This window comes from Dermacentor silvarum, chromosome 3 (assembly GCF_013339745.2).
Source record: "Dermacentor silvarum isolate Dsil-2018 chromosome 3, BIME_Dsil_1.4, whole genome shotgun sequence".
Classification (NCBI taxonomy): Eukaryota; Metazoa; Arthropoda; class Arachnida; order Ixodida; family Ixodidae; genus Dermacentor; species Dermacentor silvarum.
The window spans coordinates 83,009,967-83,031,687 of NC_051156.1; the positions used below are offsets into that span (position 1 = coordinate 83,009,967).

At 49.5% G+C, this 21,721-nt stretch overlaps 1 protein-coding gene across 1 annotated transcript; it reads left to right on the forward strand.

The window, feature by feature from the left end:
• Positions 1–6,898: 6,898 nt before the first annotated feature.
• On the forward strand, positions 6,899–18,493 carry LOC125943860 (uncharacterized). The gene is made up of 2 exons (XM_049663394.1): positions 6,899–7,207; positions 17,947–18,493. Exons 1-2 carry the CDS (start codon positions 7,109–7,111, stop codon positions 18,307–18,309), a joined length of 462 nt encoding a protein of 153 aa, XP_049519351.1. The 5' UTR covers positions 6,899–7,108; the 3' UTR covers positions 18,310–18,493.
• The last annotated feature ends 3,228 nt before the right edge of the window (positions 18,494–21,721 follow it).

The following is a 21,721-nucleotide window of genomic DNA, read 5'->3' on the forward strand; positions in this document are numbered from 1 at the left end:
CCACATGGGAAGGCAGCCAATGAAATGAGATGGTGACCCCCGTGGCAGCCAATGCCGAGAACTTCCAGCTGAGCAGGGCCCCCGTCAGCCCTGATCGGCGGTGGTTGATGAGGCTCTGGAGCGCTGACTTTGAGTCACAGAGCACTGCCACCGGTTGCCCAGGAGGGTCCTCAGCCAGGAAATTGCCGGCTAGATGGAGCCCCGCTAGTTCTGTCATGGTGGAGCTCGCGGCGAAGGGGATCCCACATTGTTAGTTGACCACCCTAGCCGGGATGGTGCAGGCTGCAGCGGCCGATCCGTTCGCCAGGACTGATCTGTCTGTGTAGACCAGCAGACTTCCTTCCAGATCCTCGAGGAGTTTGCAGGCTGCAGCCTGTTGCAGTGATGCAGCTGGTGTCTGTCATTTATGCGCTCCATTGAGCGAGATGAGGACGTCCGCTGGTCGATGATGTGGTGGAGGCAGCGCGATTGTCACAGGGGGTTCGTGATCACCTGCTCGTACAGCAGGCACAGACCTCCCATGCGTGAGGACGGCTGGCTGCGGAGTCTAGCCAGCAGGTCTCCGCCATCTGGAGCACGATGAAGGTGGTCAATGTGCCCCAGGGCGCGTTCCACCATCCTCTGCGAGAGTGGCCAATCACCAGCCTCTGCCAGTGTTGCAGCGACCGGTGAATACTTTGGGAGCCCCAGGATGCTCCTAATAGCACCTCTGTTCAAACCCTCCAGCTGCTCTTTCCTGGCCGGTGTAGGGTTGCCCAATGGAAGGGCATACAAGAGCACGGACGTTGCTGCAGCCTGGTTCAGCCGCAGCGCCCACTTTGTGTTGCAGCCATGGCCATGTTGTTGTAGCTTGCTCACAGCTCCCTGCACGCGGCGCACCTTGGTAGTGGAGGCTTTGGCTGCAGGAATCCACGTGAGCCGGTGGTCAATGGCGAGCCCCAGATAAGTGACCATTTGCTGCCAAGGTAGAGCACGGCCCGCAATCTTCAGCTGCTTGGTGTAGCATCGAGCTGAGGCCAGTGGATGAATCAGCATGGCACCGGTCTTGGCTGTGGATATGGTGAAGCCTACGCTACCAAGGAATGCGGTCACCGCAACTATTGCCCACTGTAGCGAGCACCGAATGGATGGCATGGACTTCCTCGGCCCCCGGGTCCACAGTGCCACGTCGTCGGCATAAATGGAGCAGCCAACAGGGAACCGTGGGTCCGCCGGGAGAGATGCGGGTAGGCCCGCGAGAGCCATGTTGAACAGGAAAGGGCTGAGCACCGATCCCTGTGGGACGCCAGTCGTGATATCCCTGGGCTCGCTGAGTTCCTGTGCAACGCGCACCCGGAAGGTTCTGCCGGTCAGGAATGCGGAAATGAAGCTTCCGAGGCAGCCGCTCAGGCGGAGGCGGTCTAGGCAGGCCTCGATGACCGCGTGTGGAAGTCCGTCAAAGGCACTCTTGACGTCCAGAAGCACCAACATTGCCGCGTCCCCCGTGGCTTTGGCATCCTCCAGGGTCGCCACCCCATCGGAGATAGAGTCTGCCGTGCAGCGTTGGCGCCTGAAGCCTGTCTGCTGCTCCGGGAAGTACTGGAGTTGGGCCGCAATCCACTCTAGGCGTACCAGTGCCACCCTTTCCATCGCCTTTCAGGCGGCGGAAGTGAGGGACACCGGCCTATATGAGGATAAGGCTATGGCAGGCTTCCGGGATTTCAAGATTGGTGTCACCACTGCAGCCAGCCAGCTCTCCAGGAGGACACCAGTGTTCCAGATGGTGTTGAAGCACTCGAGGAGCCGCTCCTTCTCGGCATCAGCCAAGTTGCGCAGCATTTGGAATGTGATTCTGTCAGCTCCCGGAGCACTGCGTCGCCTGGTCTGATCGAGTGCCACCTTCAACTCGTACACGCGGATTGGTTTGCTGCACAGTGCCTGTATTTGTGCAGCCACCCACTCCGCATGATGGCAGGAGGATGGGATTGACAGGGCGGCTGCCTCTGGAGGTGGTGCCTGCAGGGCTGAGGGTCTGGCCACGAACTGGTTCGCGAGAAGCTAGGCCAGGTTACCCGCGCTGATGCTCATGTGGACCGCCACGGACAGTACCTGGCGATGTGCACGGGGTGCCAACAGGAGTGACGTCAGGAGGCGCCAGGCTTGTGGTCTGTTAGGAGAGCGGTTGATGGAATAGCAAACGCCCTGCCAGCTCTGATTTCGGCGTCGCCGAGCATGACGCCTGCAGACGGCGTCTACACGGCGGAATGCTGTCCAGTGTTCCGGTCGAGAGGTGCGCAGTGCTATGCGCTCTGCGCGGCGCCTCACGGCTCGCAGTTTTAGGTGCTGGATGTCCGGGACTGGCTGGCCCACCTGAGCCGTAGAACGGATGGTGGCCGCTTTTGCACTGTCTGCTACCAGCTGGAAAAGGTGCCGCAGTCAGCATCTTTCTGGCAGTGCTTGCCAAAGGCCCTCCAGTCGACAGTGAGGCACTCCCTACTCCTAGCGGTCTTGCCTCTGAACGGGTTGAGCAGGAGGGGAAAATAGTCCGACCCCCAGCTGTGCGGAAGCGGTGCCCACGTGTAGTTACAGCCCTCCGTTGCCAGGCTGACATCGATGGCGGATAGGACCACCTGCGCCACGCGTCAGATGAATGTGGGTGCTCCGGTGTTGAGAATTGACAGGCCTAGTCGGTACACGACGTCCCACAGTCCTTGCCCACGTGGGCAGCAACGGCGGCTTCGCCAGGCGGTGTGGTGGGCATTGACATCCCCGCAGAGGAGGAAGTCTTTCCCGAGGCGTTGGGCCAATGGCAGGAGGCTGGCTGGCTTCCATGGCCGACTTGGCCGGACATAGATGCTGGCCACGGTAGTGTCGGATTCACCCAGTCGTACCCGAACAGCACAGCATTCAATAGCACCGCTCAGAAGGTCTACCACGTGGACTTCCGCCTGTGACAATTCTCGCCACACGTATATCGCACAGCGTGGTGACAGCACAGACCTCCTGCAGTGCAAGCACATCGTACTCGCTCCGCAATTGATGCATGGAGAGGTCTTCCTGCCGCCGCCGCAACGAGTTTGCTTTCCACTGGAGCACGCTCGGGCAGCGGCGGCAATGTCCTGATGCAGGCGGGAGGGGACTAGCCATGTTGACTACTGGGTGGGGGCACGCCACCTGCCTTCAGGCAGATAGAACGCAGCTGTTGGTTGTCTGGAGGCAGCAGGTCGGCGATCGCACTGAGCAGGAGTCGCAGGTTCTTGTTCTCCTCATCGCTGGCTGACTGAGGAGCCTCCTTCGGGGACGGCGCTAACTTGATGCTGCCCCGCTTCTTTGCGCCTGCCTGTTGCACATGCTGCTGCAGGCGGGGTGGAGTGTGGTTGGTAGAGGTCGTGGCCTCCTTGTCAGGAGCACCGAGTGCTGCAGCGTAGGTTTTACCTCCTGTCGGTGTAACACGTGGCGGTCCAGAAGCAGCTGCTACTGAGCTGGTGGGGGTAGCCCTTAGGACCGCCTGGGCCTCGCGATGTGACAGGTGTGTGGAAGCTGACGCCTTTATCCTGGCCAGGCGCCGTTCTCTCTGCCATAGCTGACAGTTAGGCGAGTCGTTTGTATGTGCTCCCCCCCCCCCCCAATGCAGGCATCTGACCGTGCTCGAACAGCACGATTCCGTCTGGTGTGGGCCACGGCACCGCAGGCACCGTACCGGTCTCTTGCGGGTTGCTGTGGCGTGCCCGTAGCACCCGCAACGTAGGCACTGCAGAGGGCGAGGCCGGGAGGGCTGCACCTCGAAGGGCATGCTGAAGAGGTAGATCCTTGCGGGGGGGTAAGGGGCAGCAACACGCAGCACCACGGTGGTACCCTGTCGCTTAGCCGCGACCACCCGCACCGTCGACGATACGGCAGCCAGCAGGTCCTCATCGGCGTAGTTGCCATGTGCGCCTTGCACCACGTCGCTGCTCTGGGTGCGGTCGGCTGGAAGGCGCGCGATCACGGGCATCCCGGCGATCTCTGGCGTGGCCAGCAGGTGCTCCGTCCATTCCGGCGATGCCGCGTCCGCAGCCACAATGTTCTTCTTCGTGTTCACGCGTACCTCCTTTACATCAGGCAGCGCGGAGAGCGCCTGCGCGATGGCGAGGCGGGAGATACGGGGAAAGGCGGCGCCGTTGTGTGCCGGACGAAATAGCACTGTGCGGGCTGTCAGTGGCGAGGTGGGCACAGAAGTTCTGGGAACTAGAGTACTGCACGGGCTCGGGCTTACCCGAAAGCCCGGGCCGGGCCGGGTAGAACAGTTTTTTCACGGGCTCGGGCCGGGCTCGGGTACGGCGTGTGCTTTTTGACCCGGGCCCGGGCTGGGCTCGGGTTTTTTGACGCGGGCCCGGGCCGGGCTTGGGCTTTCTGGTGGTGTGCATGTGACGTGCAGAGAGTTATTCTCGGGCGTCTCAACTCTGAAACACATTATTTTTCGGTCTCGGGCCGGGTTCGGGCCGGTTTCGAGTCGGGCTCGGGCCGGGCTCGGGGCTAAGGTAAAGGGGTTGCGCGCCGGGCCGGGCGGGTAACGTAGATTATTTCCGGGCCCGGGCCGGGCCCGGGTCTCGCCATAAAAGTTGTGATCGGGCTCGGGCGGGCCGTCCAACGTAAAAACGGGCCCGGGCCGGGCCCGGGCTGCAAAAATCGGCCCGTGCAGTGCTCTACTGGGAACCCCGGCAGTAGCAACGGGATCCACGGCAGGAGGTGCAGTAGGCGCAGGTGAACTACAGGGAGCCGTAGGTCGTGCGGCAGGAGCGATGGCAGGCTTGGTCCCGCGTGAAGGGACGTTGTGGATATCACATTAAATATAATAAAATGCGTGAATCAGCTATGCCTTCTAGTAACCCGTATAGTTAAGCCAGTAGTGATTATGAATCCCTTATTTTACTGTCAGAGTAGTAGCTTTCATTCGTGAACATCGGCATTGGTAATAACCAAATTGTATTATAGGAGCACTTTTTGTTATTATGGCTAACCGATAACAACGAGTCAATGGTGATTGCTAGTGATGCCCTTAATTAAACGTTCTAATTTCGTGCAAAATAGCGTCATGAATATCAAAGGAAAGGTCATTCAGACGGCGATTAAATGACTGCATCATAATAACTAGAAAATACGAAGATTGACACACTAGAGATCAAAATTACCTTTGTTCAGCACGACAGTCGTAGCCATCATTCACGCATGGCTTCTCGCCCGGAAAATTGAGCGGGATAACCTGTGAATGGCACGCCATGATAGCTGAGATCGCTCAAGGGACGCGCTGTGCGCGGCGTCAGAGCAGCGTCGGAGCCAATGAGGAAACGCGAAAGTAATCATTGCGACCCCTGGATCAGCTGTCGAGCAGACTGAGCGCAGCATCACGGTGCGTCTATTACAGCGAAGCTGTATATGACTAGGATCCCGGGATTTCTTCGTCTCCGCACACAAAAACTCAGTCAATCACAGCAGGAAGTGCGCGGCGCTGTGTTCCTCGCAGCACCACCTGATGGCGTCACCTCCGCGCTTCGGCGGCAGTGGCAGCGCCGGTCGTCCGTGGGAAAGCAACAAAAATAACCAGAAAGTTGGCCTTCGCGCATAGCGTTCGCCGCAAGCGTTTCCCCGCTAAATAATAAAGTTGCATTAGCTGCAGTTGCCGTGAAGCGGAAACTGTAGCAAGTGAAGCAGGAGTGACGTAAGTACTTTCATTTGTAAAAGAAGAACCCGCCTAGCAATTGATTTCATTTGTGTTTGCTCGTGCTATGTAAAGACCACACATAATTAGGGCCCCCGAAGAGCAGCGTCAGCACGATGAGCGGCGACGGGAACAGCAACATCAATACACAAAACGGCGTCGTGCTCCGGCGAGGCAGCACGAAGCGGTTCCGGCCCAAAGCAAGTCGCACACAGTTAGGACGACTGCGAATGCGATGAGCGATGAAAGGAACAGCAACATCAATATGCACAGCGGCGTCGTGCTCAGGCTCGGCAGGACCCAGTTCAAGGCTACGTCACATTGGTCTGCCGGATCAGGTGATACCACAGCTTCGCTGGCAAACCAACTTCACAATGTGGGTTGCAGCGCATTTTTTATTTTGGCTTCGTACTGCGTGTCCCTCGCGTCTTGGGGAACCTAAGCCATACACTTTCCGACCAAACTTATGAGGGGGATCTCGGATGCTCGTGTCCATGGGAACCGCAGGTATGACAGTTCATCCACCATGGGAATGTTGATTATAATACGTCAACTTGCCTACACTTCGTCCTTTTGGCTTCAAACAGTTCTGTAACTTTTCAGATTTGACCTTTTTAACAACATACTGCTTTGTAAACGGCACAATTTGCAAAACACGCTAATGTGTGCCGAGAGAAATAGTTCCTATCACTTCAGAAAACCATGATAGCCTTGAAGGTTAAGAAGATGAACAGGAATAAATAACTTCTGAAGAACGCTTAAAGGCCACGAGCACGAAGTTAAAAAATGTATGTAATAACCGTCATTCCCACTGTCGCTGAACGATCGCAGCGCCAATGTTACCTCTGGTAAATTTTGTACAAAATTCTATGCTTAAAATATTCCGCGCATGGGCCGCGCATATGCCAATGATACCGGAACTGCTTCACGGCCGAGCCAATGGCGCGCACGCTACAGGGGTGTCCATGTACTGGCTGTATCTCTACGTATAGCCTCCTATATACTATCTATGATCTAAAAAACACCAAGCATTTTCGCCATCTCTCGTTTCAGGTAATACCTAGGGCACTGCCGATTCCGCCGTTGCGTTCCAGCCAAATGTTACGCGTGCTTCTGCGTTGTGTCTTCGAGCTTTTCGATGCTCCGCGATTACCGCGCCCCAGGTCTCACCTTAACCAATAAGCGCACCGACGAAGTCCTCCAAATTAAAGAGCCTTTCTGGTGTATAACAATCCGTAATACAAGAGCAGGGCCGAACGGCGAGTACAAATTTCCATTTAGGTTGTCTCATAGTCGCTTCATCAAAGTATGGCGTTCATGCTAAACTGTTACGCTCACTGGCGACGTAAATGCATCCCGGTGTAGGAACCCGTGGTGTCTACACCATCGTCGCCGGGCGGCCAAGTGCACCGGTCTCAGGTGTCAACGTCTATGAGAAATTCCAGTGCAGGCTTGTGGTCGTCGTCACTTCATGCTGAGACAAGCACGGATCTCGGGCGACTGGAACCACCAGTTTCTCCAGCGGATGAGGTGAGAACACTTCGTTCACGCCAATGGTTGCATCTGCATTAAATTTCAACGCATCCTATAGGTAGAGAGACATGTGTTCTTGTGTCTTATGTACAGTCACGTCGAACTTACAAATATAACCGTAAATTAATACGACGATCAGCCAAAAAAATAGACGGTGATGTTGTTAACAAGGAATCCAGCAGAAAACACTGTAAAATACGTGAAAATATTGCTTCAGCCTTCAAAGTTTTGTTGCTCACATTTTTGTCTTGTAGGCAGTAAGCAAGAAGAATGAAGCCCTGTAAGGTATTATTTTAACACGAAAGTGTTTTATGCCGGGGTCCACCAAGACTTCACTGACGTATTTCCGTCACGGAAATACGTCAGCTTACAATGTACACGAACATAATACAAAGAAAGAAACCAGAAGAAAAAGTTCCACAAACATGCAAAATCTGGAAATCGAACCCACGACCTCTCGGTCCGCGACGATAGATCGCCGAGCGTTTAACCCATTGCGCCACAAACGCATTTGCAGAGAGCTACACAGACGCGCCTTATATATCTAACACTCCTCCGTGTACCCGCGCTCTTGCTCGGGGCGGTGCCGCCGCCTACGAGCAGAAAAGAGAAGTACTGCATTATGACACTAACGCGCACCGACAGTGAACGCTTCGGTGGTCTCAGCACTACGACGCCTCGATGCCAGCATTCGAAGGGACGCTGGCATCAAGAAGCACTACCAACGCGTTCTCGCAGAAGCACTACTAGGTGGCGTTCACCGTACTCAGCACAGCGGAGCGTGGCCTCCGCAATTAGCTCTGAAAATGTTTCTGAAGTTGATCGCGGAGGCTGCAATTACGACGTGCTGTACGCGCTGATTTGACTCGGTGACGATTCAGTTACGTGCTTTGTCTTGCGCGTTGTATTAGTGTGTCAGTTACGTGCTTCGTCTTTCGCGTTGTGCTAGCGTGTGCAGCGTAGTGCAGCTTCCATATGCACGACGGTTGCTCATGGTCATCGACGTTGGTAGTCGTGATGGAGGAGACGTGCCACCAGGCGTCAGCGTGGGTGCATCAACGCCTAAGGGCGCTTTAGCCACAAAACACCAATAGACATTATATATCAATGTGCAATAAACATTACACTACTTCTGTGAAGACACGTTTCACTTTCGTGTTCTATACCGATTCCTATATAAGAGGGATCAACCACATTTTTTTTTTGCATAGAAGCACGCTATACACTATTGCGCGAATTACCACGGATCGGGAAAGAACGTGAGGGAAGTGGCGATGACTTGGCAAGCTTCAGTACCAGCGGGCGCGCGTGCTAAGCGCATCTCGTGAAAGTTGGCCAGCGGCAGTGAGCCTTTCGCTGTGCTCGGCGACAGCTTCATTTAAACGCTCCATTAGGGCTCATTCACACTATGCCGACATGACACCGATTTTGGTCTGCCGACTGTAGGCGACAGCGCTTTGCTTCCTTTAAACTGGTGGCCACAGCGTTTTCCATCCTGTTAACTGCTGTCGCCAATAGTCGGCAGACCATAATCGGTGTCGAGTCGGCCTAGTGTGAATGAACCTTTATTGCCATTGATGCTAATAGGGGCTATTCGCACGACAGAAACTCCTGATCGTGAACGCGCCCTGTCGGTGGCGAAGGGTCTGCTCACAACGATAGAGCCAGCATAATTTTACTCCCGGTATAGCTAGATGACGTACTTCACAGGGTCTAGCACGCTCACGGTTTTGACTACGCAGTACCTGCCTATACACTGCTAAAGATACGCTGCGTTCTCCCTCGCGGACTGATAAGCTTTAGTACGGGCTGGAATGATCGCATTATTTTTTGCCAAGGGAACAATACAGAAAAAAATATGTTGGGTACTCATTGTAAAAAACAGAAAAATACATTCGGCTCGTAGCCACACTGCAAGCATGCGCACATACAAGCGCGGTCAATCCACAGCTATATTAGTGCAGAAATCAATGATGTGGATAGTACACTTGCTACTAGAAGTTTTCACACAAAGCGCGTAGGAAATTTATAAAGCGTCCGCGAATATACACGCATGCTACGACGGCGGTCCACGATGCGTGCGTGATTTTGCAAAATGGCTGACCGGATGTTTACAAGCGATAGCGACTGGCCATGCCGCGGCCTGTCATGTCTGGTAAACACGCGTTTGCTTTTCTTGCGAGAAGCGATGTTTTTCTTAGATTGAAGAAAAGCGATCTTAGACAGATTGGCGCAACGAACGCTTTCTCGCAGAAACTTTGAGTGGAGCGAAACACGCTCCCACTCTCAACGTAACTTCATCTCATCATTAAGCGCCCGGCAGGTTTCCAGGGTGCAAGGGCAGCGCGGCGCCTATTCACCGTAGTAGCATCTAGATGGCGTTTGTGGGTCATGACCTTCATTGGCCGCGGTGTTATGATCATCTGTGTTATTTCTTCTTTCTCAATGTGTCTACTTCACACCCCGATGGTAAGCCTATACAGCCTGAATATTTGGCAATTCCCCTTAGGCTCTCTTAGAATATTGACAGGCACTTTAGTACGCTAAAGAGGATGAAGGCGAAAGCACGAGCCATTCATTAAATTACTTGACATTCTCATTCGAATGCGTTGTTACTTCTTATTGTTTTCTCTCACCCAAGGTCATGGGTTCGAGTGCCCTAATTATCTATATCTAATTAACTTTGACTTAATTTGCATTATGGTTGTTGGTTAAACTCCCATCAATGGTTGTGGGTTCGACCATCAATGGTAGCAACATCAATTTTGGTGTTATAACGCCGGACGGTCAATTTTTCGATGACGCCTGCGGTCAGATTTTCGACCCATGAGCCACCACTCAAGGTTTTCGCCTTAATGTATACCTCACTGTGCCATATACTGTGCCTGTACGCCACTATAATTCAGCGCCCTTTATTCAGCCTTATCCCAACTCTCCGTAATGCGAGCCCTCACTATTTTCTCTGACTTCGTCGCTCTCCCCCAATTCGGCGTACCCCCATTCGCATCTCGTTTTCCCTCTCCTTAGGACGGAAGAAAGCTTTTTTTTCTGACAAACAAATTTTGGTGTGCTTTTTTTCTCTCCTGTAAAATTATTTAGCAATAAAAACCGGTCGTAAAAGCTTGGACATTCTTATCGCACTACCGGAAGTGACCCGGGCGGAATAGCGTTGGACGTTTGTTGTCCAGATTTTGGTTAGGCCAGGTTGCGATAATGTCGGGTGAACTGATAGGCACAATAGTATGCGGGATGCGGAATTTACGAAAAGATGTCAAAGTTACAATTTGCAGTAGCTTAGCTACGTATGCACTGTTGCAATAAAAAGCGCCATGCCTTAACAGAGCAGAACTTCGCAATGGTCATGGAACCCAGGTCTTGTAAACATTCAGTGCCAACTGTAGAATAAGAGAAATCCTTTCAGCGTCGAACATCTTCTAACTTGTTGTTCTTTCTTTATTTCTCGATGTGTATCTTGAAAAAAATGTGAAGGCGTTCCAATATCTTAACTCATATTCGTATGGAGACAAACTAGCTGCAATTATCCAGCTGAAATCCTACAATACTGATCTGCGCATATGGTGGAAAATGAAGCAACGCGCACAACACAAATACGTCGATACCCAGAATTATCTACTGCTTCTCACAAGAATTCACTTGCCTAGAAAGTGCATTTTCAGAATCTGCTCTGAAGTGATGCGTCCTGATTGGCTTGCTTCAACAGCCGCCTGGTGAGCGTTTCGGAGTACGGCGTTCTTTCTACGAAGTTATTTGAGGAAGCTAGGGGAACGATCGACAACGTAATTGTATGTTATTCTGATTGTATTTAATTTTATTTTTATTTCCTTAAAGACCCCCGAGGGGGTATTACATAAGGGGTGGTTTTGTACGCACAATATTGTTGACACAACAATCAGTGCGATGATACAATTGATATGCTATGCATGAAGTTTGATGGGCAGGTAAAAGTGGCGATGTTGCGAGAAAGGCCGTTCCAGTCTTTTGCTGCTCTGGGAAAAAAATGAAGCAGAAAAGATTTAGTACGGGCACGTGGGCCAGCAACTTGTAGCGTAGAGATAGTAGAGATTCGAAACTCCAGACGTAAAATTTACGTAAGCGCTGACGCAAGTGAGGGAAAGGACCCGCATTGATTTGAAGAACCCAAATAAACAGTCTCCTCGTTTAAAGAAGCTCTCTCTTGTTAAGTTTTAAAGCCAATGGCAGTGCATGCCGTGGCAGGTTTTCCTTATGAAAGTGGCAGACGAGAGGCTTCGGAACGCGCACAGATGGAGAGGGTCCCGGTGGGGCCGAGGCTACGGAGCAACAGCGAACCACGAGGAGAGGAGGGTGTGGCGCCTGCGTCTCGGATTGGTCAGATTCCCACTGCTTAGCTTGTGGTGGCTCCTCAGCTATCGCGAAGAGGTGCAATGGTCCGCTAAAATTCCGCAACAACGATTGCACTACGAAGAAGAGTTGGGATATCGACGTCGTCATTGTGCCTGTTAGGCTTCACGGCGTTATAGTGCTAAGAGAGTTGCGGAACGGCAACGACGATTGGATCAGGTGACAAAATGCAGTGCTCAGCGTAGTGATAAGGAATGTCAGCAACCATCTTCCATTGCTAGTCCAAGAATTACTTCGAGAAGCGTCTGGTTAATGACTCCTTCGGAGAGGTGTGTGTGATAAGCAGTGGTTCCAATGAGACTGTCGGTATCAAAAAACAAGGAATAAATAAAAAATATATATTTCAGTGCTCCAATGAAACATTTCACTTTACTCGCCCAAAACGTTACTCAACGAATTCGTACACGTATTATAAAAAATTATTGATGCTTTAGGCAGGAAGTCTTAAGAGTCTTGCTAATACATCATTAAATTTCAGTAATCCAGAGATCACTCAGGATGACAAGAAAGCTATTCGGTTACTTGGATGACGATCATTGATGCCTGCTGCGTGATTTATTTACTTTATTTACGAATATGAACTTCACTTCAGACATAAACGCCTAATAAATGAACATTTGCGAGCTACTGAAAGCGAATTTGTTCTATAACCTTTCCACGCAAAAGCGGTTCTCATATACGAGTATTTCAAGATTAAAAGAAGTACTCCGATTTGAAAATTCATAGCGACACATCTATCGACTGCGCATACAATCTATGTCGTTGTCTGCCAGCAAGATGGCAGCCGCTTCGGAACCCGCTGATCGGATGTACGAGCAGCATTTCCTTTACACCTTTGCATGCAGCTTTGCGAGATAAATTTAGATCTAGCTTACCAAAGTATACTTCGATAACCGAAGTGTAGTGAACTATAATTCCGTAGCTATTGAGGTTCACTAGATATGACAGGTATTTTCCGGTGACCATTCACACTTCGATAGCTACCGAAGTGTAAACGTCGCCAGAAAAAAGACAAAAAAAGAACGCGTGGAAGCATATATGCTTTTAACAGGTCTGCCTCATGAAGTGCGGGATGAAAAAGGCGGACCACAAGTGCATTCTATGAGAGTTTCCTGGCCAGTATCTTCAGTTGTTGTCCTGACGAACACAGGTCCCTTGGTCGAAAGGGTGGTTTCAGCGATAATCTTTGTTCTACCACTGTTAATCACTTCCAGCCTCCATCTTCCTGTAAACCACCCTTTTGCTTCATACTGCTACAACTCTCAGAAGTTGCGATACTGACCATACATGCTGTTATGGAGCGGTTAGGTGGAAAATGATAGGTATTTCATTCATCATCATCATCAGCAGCAGCAGCAGCAGCAGCAGCAGCCTATTTTTATGTCTAAGGGATCGACGCTAGGCCACGAACTACTCAAATACTGACCTGCTCAGCTGGTGGCTCTCTATAGAGCCGCCTGCGCCGGTTCTCGTTGCAGACTTCGCCGTTAAGGGGGCGCTCGAGTTACCCCACCCGAGGATCGACGGGAAATGGTTACAGCACACGCGGGAGCGCTGCAAAAGTGCTTCACTCACGCTTCGTGCTCAAATAAGGGATATTTTGATTTATTGCAGTGTTTGTGAAAGAATGTTTATCTTCACTTCAGCCAACATTTTAAAGTATTTATTTACAAAAGAAGCAACTGCACCAAAATTGGTGCGCTATTCGGTTCTCCAGCAAATAACTGATGTTGAGCACGTTTCTTTTTTTTTTGTTCACCATGCAAGAGAGAAATGGGCTTATTTGTCGTGCACCAGCTTAGCGAACCTTATTATGCGCTCTGAAGTAGAGCCCTCCTGCGTAAATACTATTTCCAGCTGTCGCGTGGAGGGCAGTTGAATTTCTTTTTTTCTTAATCCCGTAATAGCGCATAAGCTTTAGCATCTACCTCATGCACGTACTCGATGGAGAACTCCTGTCTCGGGGACTGCAGCCCACCTTTCCATGTCATAATGATCCCCACAGTCGCATCTAAGATGGTAGAGAATGTGACCTATAGCTATGTAGCTTTCCACGCACCACTGAAATATCGCTATATCTTCTGCGGCTCTTGCTAGATTTGTTCGGGACTGTTTAACAAATATTTTGAGTCCCGGGGAGTGTCTAAGGCGCATTGTACTTTTCAAGAAAGTCATAAAATTCCGAGGCCCAGTGTGTAAGTCTGGGCACCATCAACATCGCAAATCTTGAAGATTATTGGTGCATCTGCTTGTACCACTTCATGACTTGTCGTTCTGTGACAGACTTTGCGACGCGCGTAATGTATACGACCGAAGACTGCTTATTTACTGTATATAATTCGACTGTTTAACCTACGCACACCTCATTTCATTTCCTTTTTGCTGATTACATGCTGCTCGCTTTTGGTACGGCAGGCGCCGCACGTGCTCCTAGGGTACAACGGCTAGAAGTATTGAATGCAGCACATCTTGCCTTCAGTCGTTATGTCATGTTTGGCCTAAAACCATCTCAAGTGAAGTAAAGGCTATATCCTTGCAACCTGAACTTGATTGTAGGGATTTCGGGTCGTTAAACGAGACGAACAAATAATGAAGACGTATGCGACAAGCCACCAACGGTAATATAGTTTTTTTTCTGCGGCGCAACTTATTTGCAGGAATGTTTGTTGGAAAACATTTCGTGCAGCCCTTGCCTCGCATGCTTGCAATGAAAATTTGATAACGGTGGCGAAGGTATTCGGGAAATACCAGTAAGTGATATTAAATGTACGGGCACATCTCTCTAATCATACAACACCTACGTATAACAATTTAGGCATGTAGCTGCGGTTTCGGCACGCCAAATAACACTAAGACAGTCTCACTTTTTCTAGAGACTGCTTGCCTTGATCCATTTTTTTCACCCAGGTGTGTATAGCAGGAACTCAATGTAAGGCGTATGTCAGGCGTCATACCTCGCCGTCATTTACACAAACTACGTGGCAGTGCGGCATTATTGTTTATTTTGCTTAATCAACGTACTCGTACAAGTCGTGCAAAGCGCATAGCCACGCAAACATCGCAGCTTGGCGCGAACAGACGACAGCAAAAGTGGGGCGCAGATGGGGTAACTAGTAGCGCCATAAGGCTCGTAGTGGCAGAAATATGAGCTCGAACAGGCGCGCTGGCGTTCTGCTCGCTGGTCAGGTCAGTAGTACAGTAGGTCATGCGCTGGGCTAGTTGGTGTTGCATTTGGACGGGGAACGTTCTTTCATTGTCCTTCTCTTACGTGCTGTTTCTCCGTCCAAATATGTTTATGCCGATTGCAGGACGGAGGCGTCTCCCTATGATCACCAATAACCCTTGTCTTAATTGCGCTAGCTGATTCCAACTCGCGCCTGCAATTTCCTAATTTCATCGCCCCACCTAATTTTCTGCCGTGCCCGACTGTGGTTCTCTTCCCTTGGCACACATTCTGTTACTTTAATGGTCCACCGGTTTTCCAACGTAGGCGTAACACGGACTGCCCAGCTCCATTTTTTTCTCTTAATCTCATCTAAAATATCGGCTATCCCCCTCATTGATACTGCTCTCTTCAGTCTCTTAACGTTGCGCGTAATATTTTATTGCGAGAGCAATTATATGGACACTCCTTGAGCATTTCTGTCGTCGTCGTCGGCGGCGTCACTGTGATGTTCTGTATAAAATCCTATCGCGATAACATCGTCGCCGCGAGCCGTATGCTGTATGTGCGAGCAAAAGCGTGCGTAGGTGCGCTATCCATGGGCTCATTCTCGCGCCGCCGTGAACGAGGAAAGCGGGGAGCAAGCACGCCTTCTTCCGTCACACGCCCACACATCTCTGACGGAAGGCAGGGAGGGGGGCGTTCTACTCCGGCGCAGAATGCATATGGCGCGGTCGCCATACAGAGTGCGCCTATTGCTGATAGCTTCGTGTGCGCTGTGTTCTCTCCAGTTCGCATTGAAGCGACAGGCAGCACGAAGGTCAATTCGCTCACTGCAGCAGCCGCGCATACTCACTCCAGCGTTCTGACAGCGCCTGTGCGTGGTCGTCGAGTGAGATGCTTTCACGTTTGCTTGTGCGCGCATGACACCATGCTTGTTAATTTAGTTATTAATCGAGTGTTTTCAAGTTTACACGGCCGATAAAACTGCTATTCTTACTTTGTATCGCTCTCTACTAATTTGCTATCGCAATCGATACTCCGCCTTTCGTGCAAAACTACGACTTTTTTTCATTCCGTCGCCCTTTGCGCGGTCCTTAACTTGTTATCTTACTTTTTTGTTAACCTCCAAGTTTATTTGATTATTTAAAAAAAAGTCACTGTGTCGCCCGAAAGGCGAAGCATCGATTGCGATAGCAAATTAGTAGATGACTATATGAAGTAAGAATAGCAGTTTTATCGGCCCTGCAAAGTTGTAAATATTCGCTTACTAACTAAATGAACAACCACGGTGTCACGCGCAGACAGGTAAACATGAACACATCTCGCTCGATGACCGCGGAAACTCGTGAAAACGCTGCAGTGAGAAAGAGCGCCAGCGGCAGTGAATTGACCTTCGCGCTGGCTCGCGCTTCAACGCGAATTAAACGTCGAAAGCGCGGCACATACGAAGCTACCGACACTCGGCGAATGCACTTTGTCCCCATCGCAGATCGCTTTGAAGATAGCTCCGAGAGCAGCAGCCGCGGGAGCAGAACGCCCATTTGTTACGCAAATGATCCTGTCTCACAGGTGGGCGAGTATCAAGCAAGCGTCAATATTGACACGTATACATGTTTATCTTTCACCGGTGGCCGCTTTCCACCGGCTAACAAATGTTAAACGTTATCGCTCGGCGCAGGCAGCGCCTGTATCGGAAGTTTCTAGAACGTTATCGATGCTTCTTTCCATTGCCTGTTTTCACCGACGCTTATGTTATCTGATTGCATGACTGACGCGAATTGTCTAGAACTTTCTGGAAGACACGCGGGCATCAGGGATTAATCTAGAACCTTCGATGACTCAGGTATAAAAGCCGACGCGTTTCGCCGCTGATCAGATTTTCGACGACCGCCGACTGTGTTCGCCGCTTTCGTTGTGCTTTGAGTGTAGCTTGCTTTTGTGGGCACAGGTTCGCCCAATAAACAACCAGTTTCGTCGTACACAGTTTTAGGACTGTTTACTTCAGCGTCACTACTACGTGACAATATCAAGTATCAAGCAGAATATCAGGCAGAAGCCGCAATCTCGCTCGCTTCATGTTCTCTGGATGGCGAGACTCAAGCAGTCACGTGACTGATTGGCGTCTACTAAGGGTGTTACAGTGGTTCTCTGCGGGAGTTGTTTCGCTCTTATGTGTGATATTGGTAAGAACTTATTACCCTGAAAAAACGAGCAGGTGTCGACCTTTTTCATTTCTGGAAACGGTTACGAGATACTCCGGTGGCGCACTTCGTCTTCCATTGGAATCGGTCGCCCAGCTATTTTGATTAAAAAGTTAATTATAGTAATATACACAATGACTTGCGTATTTATTTATACATAAACTGATTTTAAATTGTCAGGCTCTCTGCTAAACACAATCCGGCAGCAAAATTTTTATTATCTGATCTTTAAACTTCAATATTTCCTATATTTTCATATTATTCGTATTACATCTTGTGCTTTTTGAAATGTTATTTCACGATTACCTGCTGGCATAAATAGCATCTGCGCGCAGCCTATTTATAATATACGCTCGTACTTGTTTTCTGTGGCTCAGGTGCCCTCAAGCTACTTCTTTTGTAGATTTTCTTTTTGCCTGAGGTCCATTTGATAATTGACCGGCACCAATAAAGCATTCACTCATTCATACATTCATTCATATTTTTAAAGAATTTCATTCGCATTTCGGTACACAGCCGGTATGTCAATATTAGAAAATAAAGTTGTCGTGTACAGTAAGCATTGGCTTTCTGGTACCCCTATTTATGCTATGGAGCAAGCAGCACAAGAAGTGGTCCCATGAACAACAGAACCGTAGTACTTAGCCTCGCCCTCAGCACTGGTTTCTTCGCGATGTCACGCTCTAATGAACGAGGCCCCTTCCTTAAGCAAGCCATATAAGTATCACACAAGTCATCGCACAAAATATCATCTACATTCATACGCACCGTGGAAGCTTAGTGCACCATGGCTATGGCGGTGCTTTGCTGCACTCGTGGTCGGGGGTTCGATCCCGGCCGCGGTGGCCACATTTAGCGCAGGTGATAAGTATTAAACCGGAGTCCGCCATTACGGCGTACCTCGCAATCAGGTCACCGTTTCGGCACGTACAACCAGAAAATTAATTTTCCTGTAATTTATTGTTCAGAGTGGCCCACAGCGGTCATCGAGCCGGAGGCTTCGCGGCCAGGATTCCAAGGGCGACGATGCCCTGTGGGAGTTCCTCGGTCTCGCCATGTCCGTGATCTTCCTCACCACCGTCGTGACAGTCCTGGCCCTCACGAAGGCGCTCAGCGAACCCAAGCGCATCCGTGTGAAAGGAAACAGGTCGGCCATGACCATGTGGCCATCCCCGGTGACCTCGGCGCAACGAAGAGCGGCTAAAATATCGGCGCCTCTGTTAACTTCGAACGGCTCTGCGTCTGCACTACGTCTGCACATGGATGTTGAGCAGGCAACGCCACACCACAGTCGATCGCCAAAGTGGGGCCTTGAAATGCCAAGTCACTGAGGCACAAGGCGGTCCTGTCGACAAGACACTTCACAGCCGGAATTGATACGCGAGGCGTACATGAATCAATAACGATTAAGATGTAATAAGTACTAATGGGCAGTAAATGAATTACGCTTGAAAACTTTACGACAAACCTTCCAGGTCTCGTCGCCTTTTTTTTTTGCAGCCAACGCTCGTACTGAGCACAGCAGAGCTGGGCATTAGTCACGTTTTGTCAGCACATTCATTCGTTGCTGTAGCAATGATTTGACCGCGGCTTTTTCGCCGCCGGGTAACTCCCTATTTATATTTGACTGGATTTACCTCAATTCTATAAATTTATAACTTCATTATACTGCAGCCAAGGCGCACCTTAGCCATATTTAGCGTGAGCATACGGAGGATTGAACTAGATGTTGGGACGTTTATAGGTCGTGTTTTGAACCCATCTACGTAGTACTTACTATCGACCGAAAAAGTTTACGGACCAAGGGATCTGACAAAAAGCTCAATATCTCCGCAGCCTCAAAACGCAGCTTGGTATTCCCATTACTGGTATATACGAACAACGTTGTTATCTACGATTTTACTGGCTACATTTAAAGGCTGCCCGGATATTTAGCGTTTTCTGAGATCCCGTGGTCCGTAAACTTTGTTGACCGATAGTACATATATATCAACAACCACGTGAAAGTGATGTTCAAGAGCAATCGGTCGTAGCGATTCAGCGTTCGTCAACTCATTCTCGTTTTCATGAGCAGAGTGTTAACAAACCGTTCACTACATGGTGCACAAGTACCCGCACTGTGCTGCTGTACCATTTCGGACCAAGTTGAATTCGTACGTGATAGTGAACACTCCCTAGACAGCAATTTCTGAGGCTAGGCCGCATCTACAAGGTAGGCATTCCTGTACTATTTTGCATTCCACGTCTTCACATTGAAGTAAAATTTCATATTTCGTGGCGCAACCTCTTCTTCAGAACAACTGCAATTCCGGACTCAAGGAACCACCTATGTGGTTTCGACTTGGCCACGCATGAAGAAATCGTTCAAGTGCCATCTTCGACGTATATATGGATGGTGTCTCAGCAATGCTGCACAAAGCAATAAAGAAACGGTTGACCATTGTAGACGTATAGTACGAAGTGAATGTTTTTCGGAGTCCACTTAAGAAACCGGAGATAAGTTTTACCATGATATACAATTAGGTAATAAAAGTAACTAAAAAACTATAACAGTTTTTCCTGCTGTCAAGATGGCAACTGGGCAGTCGTAGAGAATCGTAATGCACGTCAAGATAAGTTGTTTCGAGCCAGGTGCATACCCGGTGTTCATTTTTTCCACCAAAAAGAGAAAACCCACAAAGTATGAAAAATTCGTCCGGACTATGCCGCCTGCACTCTGGAAATATTAGCGAGAACAAACCGTCTCAATAAAAAAAAGCAAGCAGTTCATTCCAGGGGAGTGCGTTTCCATGACGCTGGTACACAATCGCTGGGAGCTGCTTTCTCGTTGTAAGAGAACAAAAGCGTTGTTATCGTCATCGCTCGACCCGGACAGAAAGAAGTGTTTGAACAGCGAAGCTGTTTAAGCCAGCCGTAATTTGTGGTCGTATCAAGAAAATAATAATTCTTGCCGAGGCGGGATTCGAACCCGCGTACCCACGGTCCCAAGGAGAGGGTCGTAGCCACTAGGCTATACAGCCACGCTGCATAGCCTAGTGGCTATACAACGTGGTTCTAACGCAATCATATGCGAACCATATGAATGCGTTCGAGCGTCGTCGGCTTGGTCAACAGCTGGCGCGTTTGCACGCTTGTGCTCTGCGAAGTGAAGTGCAGAAGGGTTTTCGCTCGCTGTGCTCAGGAGAGAGATAAAGAAAATGAGAGCGAGAGAGAGAGAAAGAGAGAGACGCATTCGCGGAGCGGGTCTGCTGGAACGCGTTGTCGGCATTGCAATGTGGTATCGATGTTGCAAGCTGCGCTATACAACGCGCAGTGACGGCCGTAAGTTCGAGACGCGTGAAAAGAAATGATCATCATGAGTAATAAGATGAAAAGTTCACGCGCAATTCCCGAAAATGCTGGGCTACGCTCGCCCAGCTTCGCTGTTTCAAGCGTGGCGCGGCCGACTGCAAGGTTTCACGATGGACCAGGGAAGAATTTCGACCATGATGTGTGACTGAGTGTGTTGCAGTGATTTCCAAGACAGTACCCGAAAATGGAAGTCAGACAACCTAGCAAGTGTGTCCCGTTATTTTGTGGAACATCAGCTAAGGTTGGGTACCGCGGACAAAGAAGGCTTCTTTGTAGTTATTCCTGAAGATTTGTACACTCAAAAACCCAAAATACTATCGATAAGAATTTTGTTTCAAGAAAGACCTACGTAAATAATGTTCAGAAAACCGTGGTTAGATTGCTTGAGCAATTTGGCCTTGAGCGCCTCGCGTGGGGGGTAAAAAAATCTAAAGGACTATACCTTGACATATTTTCCAGCGCTAAAACACATAGGCCTGATGTACCTTTTAGAGCCACTATTTCTGAAAAAGGAACGTGGCACTACATTGTGTCAACCTTTTTACATAATGTGCTGACTTCAGTTAGCTTTCAAGACCCTTTCCTGATAAGACATTCTGAAGATATTGTAGTGTTCCTAACAGAAAATAATCCAGCAAAGTGCTCGGCAGTCAGTGTTGATGTAGAAGATCTTTTTTATTCGCTCCCGCAAAAAGAACATAAGTGTAGTGTTAAAGAAGCGGTTACCCTCTTCAGTGATGAGTTCCAGTTTACACAGCGATCTGGTATGCCGTTACAATCTTTTTTGGAACTTTTCTTGTTTTACCTAGAAAATACTATGATAAAATGGGGTAGTTATATGTATGTACAAAAATCCGGAGTTTGCATTGGCTCAAAAGTTGCACCACTTTTGAGTGATCTGTACCTAAGTCGCGTCAGTAGAAAGTTACAGAACAATCTGAAGGGCTTGAAAGTACGTACATTTTCATACGTAGATGATTACCTCGTGTTTGTTCAAGTGATAGCTACACCAAAAAAGCTACCGATATATTAAAAATGTTTAAGGAGTGCGGTTAATTGGGGCCTGGGTTTCACGCTTTAGCTTATCCAGAATAATACATTGCAGTTTTTAGATCTATGCCTTACGTTCCAACAGGAACATGTGTGTTGGTGCTATTCGCCAAGGACAGAAAAAACACTACATGATTTTTCTTCTTGTCATTCCAAACTTGTAAAACAGGGGATAGTTTACGCAGCACTTAGGTCCGCTGTCACTAAATAATGTACACACTATATCCAACAAAGTTTTTCCCAACAGCTAGATAGGCTAAAAAAGGCTGGATATTCAGCACATTTGTTATCACTAACCTGTGAAAATCTTTCAAAATGGGTCAAGAGTGCTGCAGAAAACCA

Bases quoted from the DNA above. Each gene is read 5' to 3' on its own strand.
- LOC125943860 (XM_049663394.1), top strand. From the start codon at position 7,109: ATGAGAAATTCCAGTGCAGGCTTGTGGTCGTCGTCACTTCATGCTGAG. The intron at 7,208-17,946 runs GTGAGAACACTT...TTTATTGTTCAG, and splicing joins CAGTTTCTCCAGCGGATGAG to AGTGGCCCACAGCGGTCATC.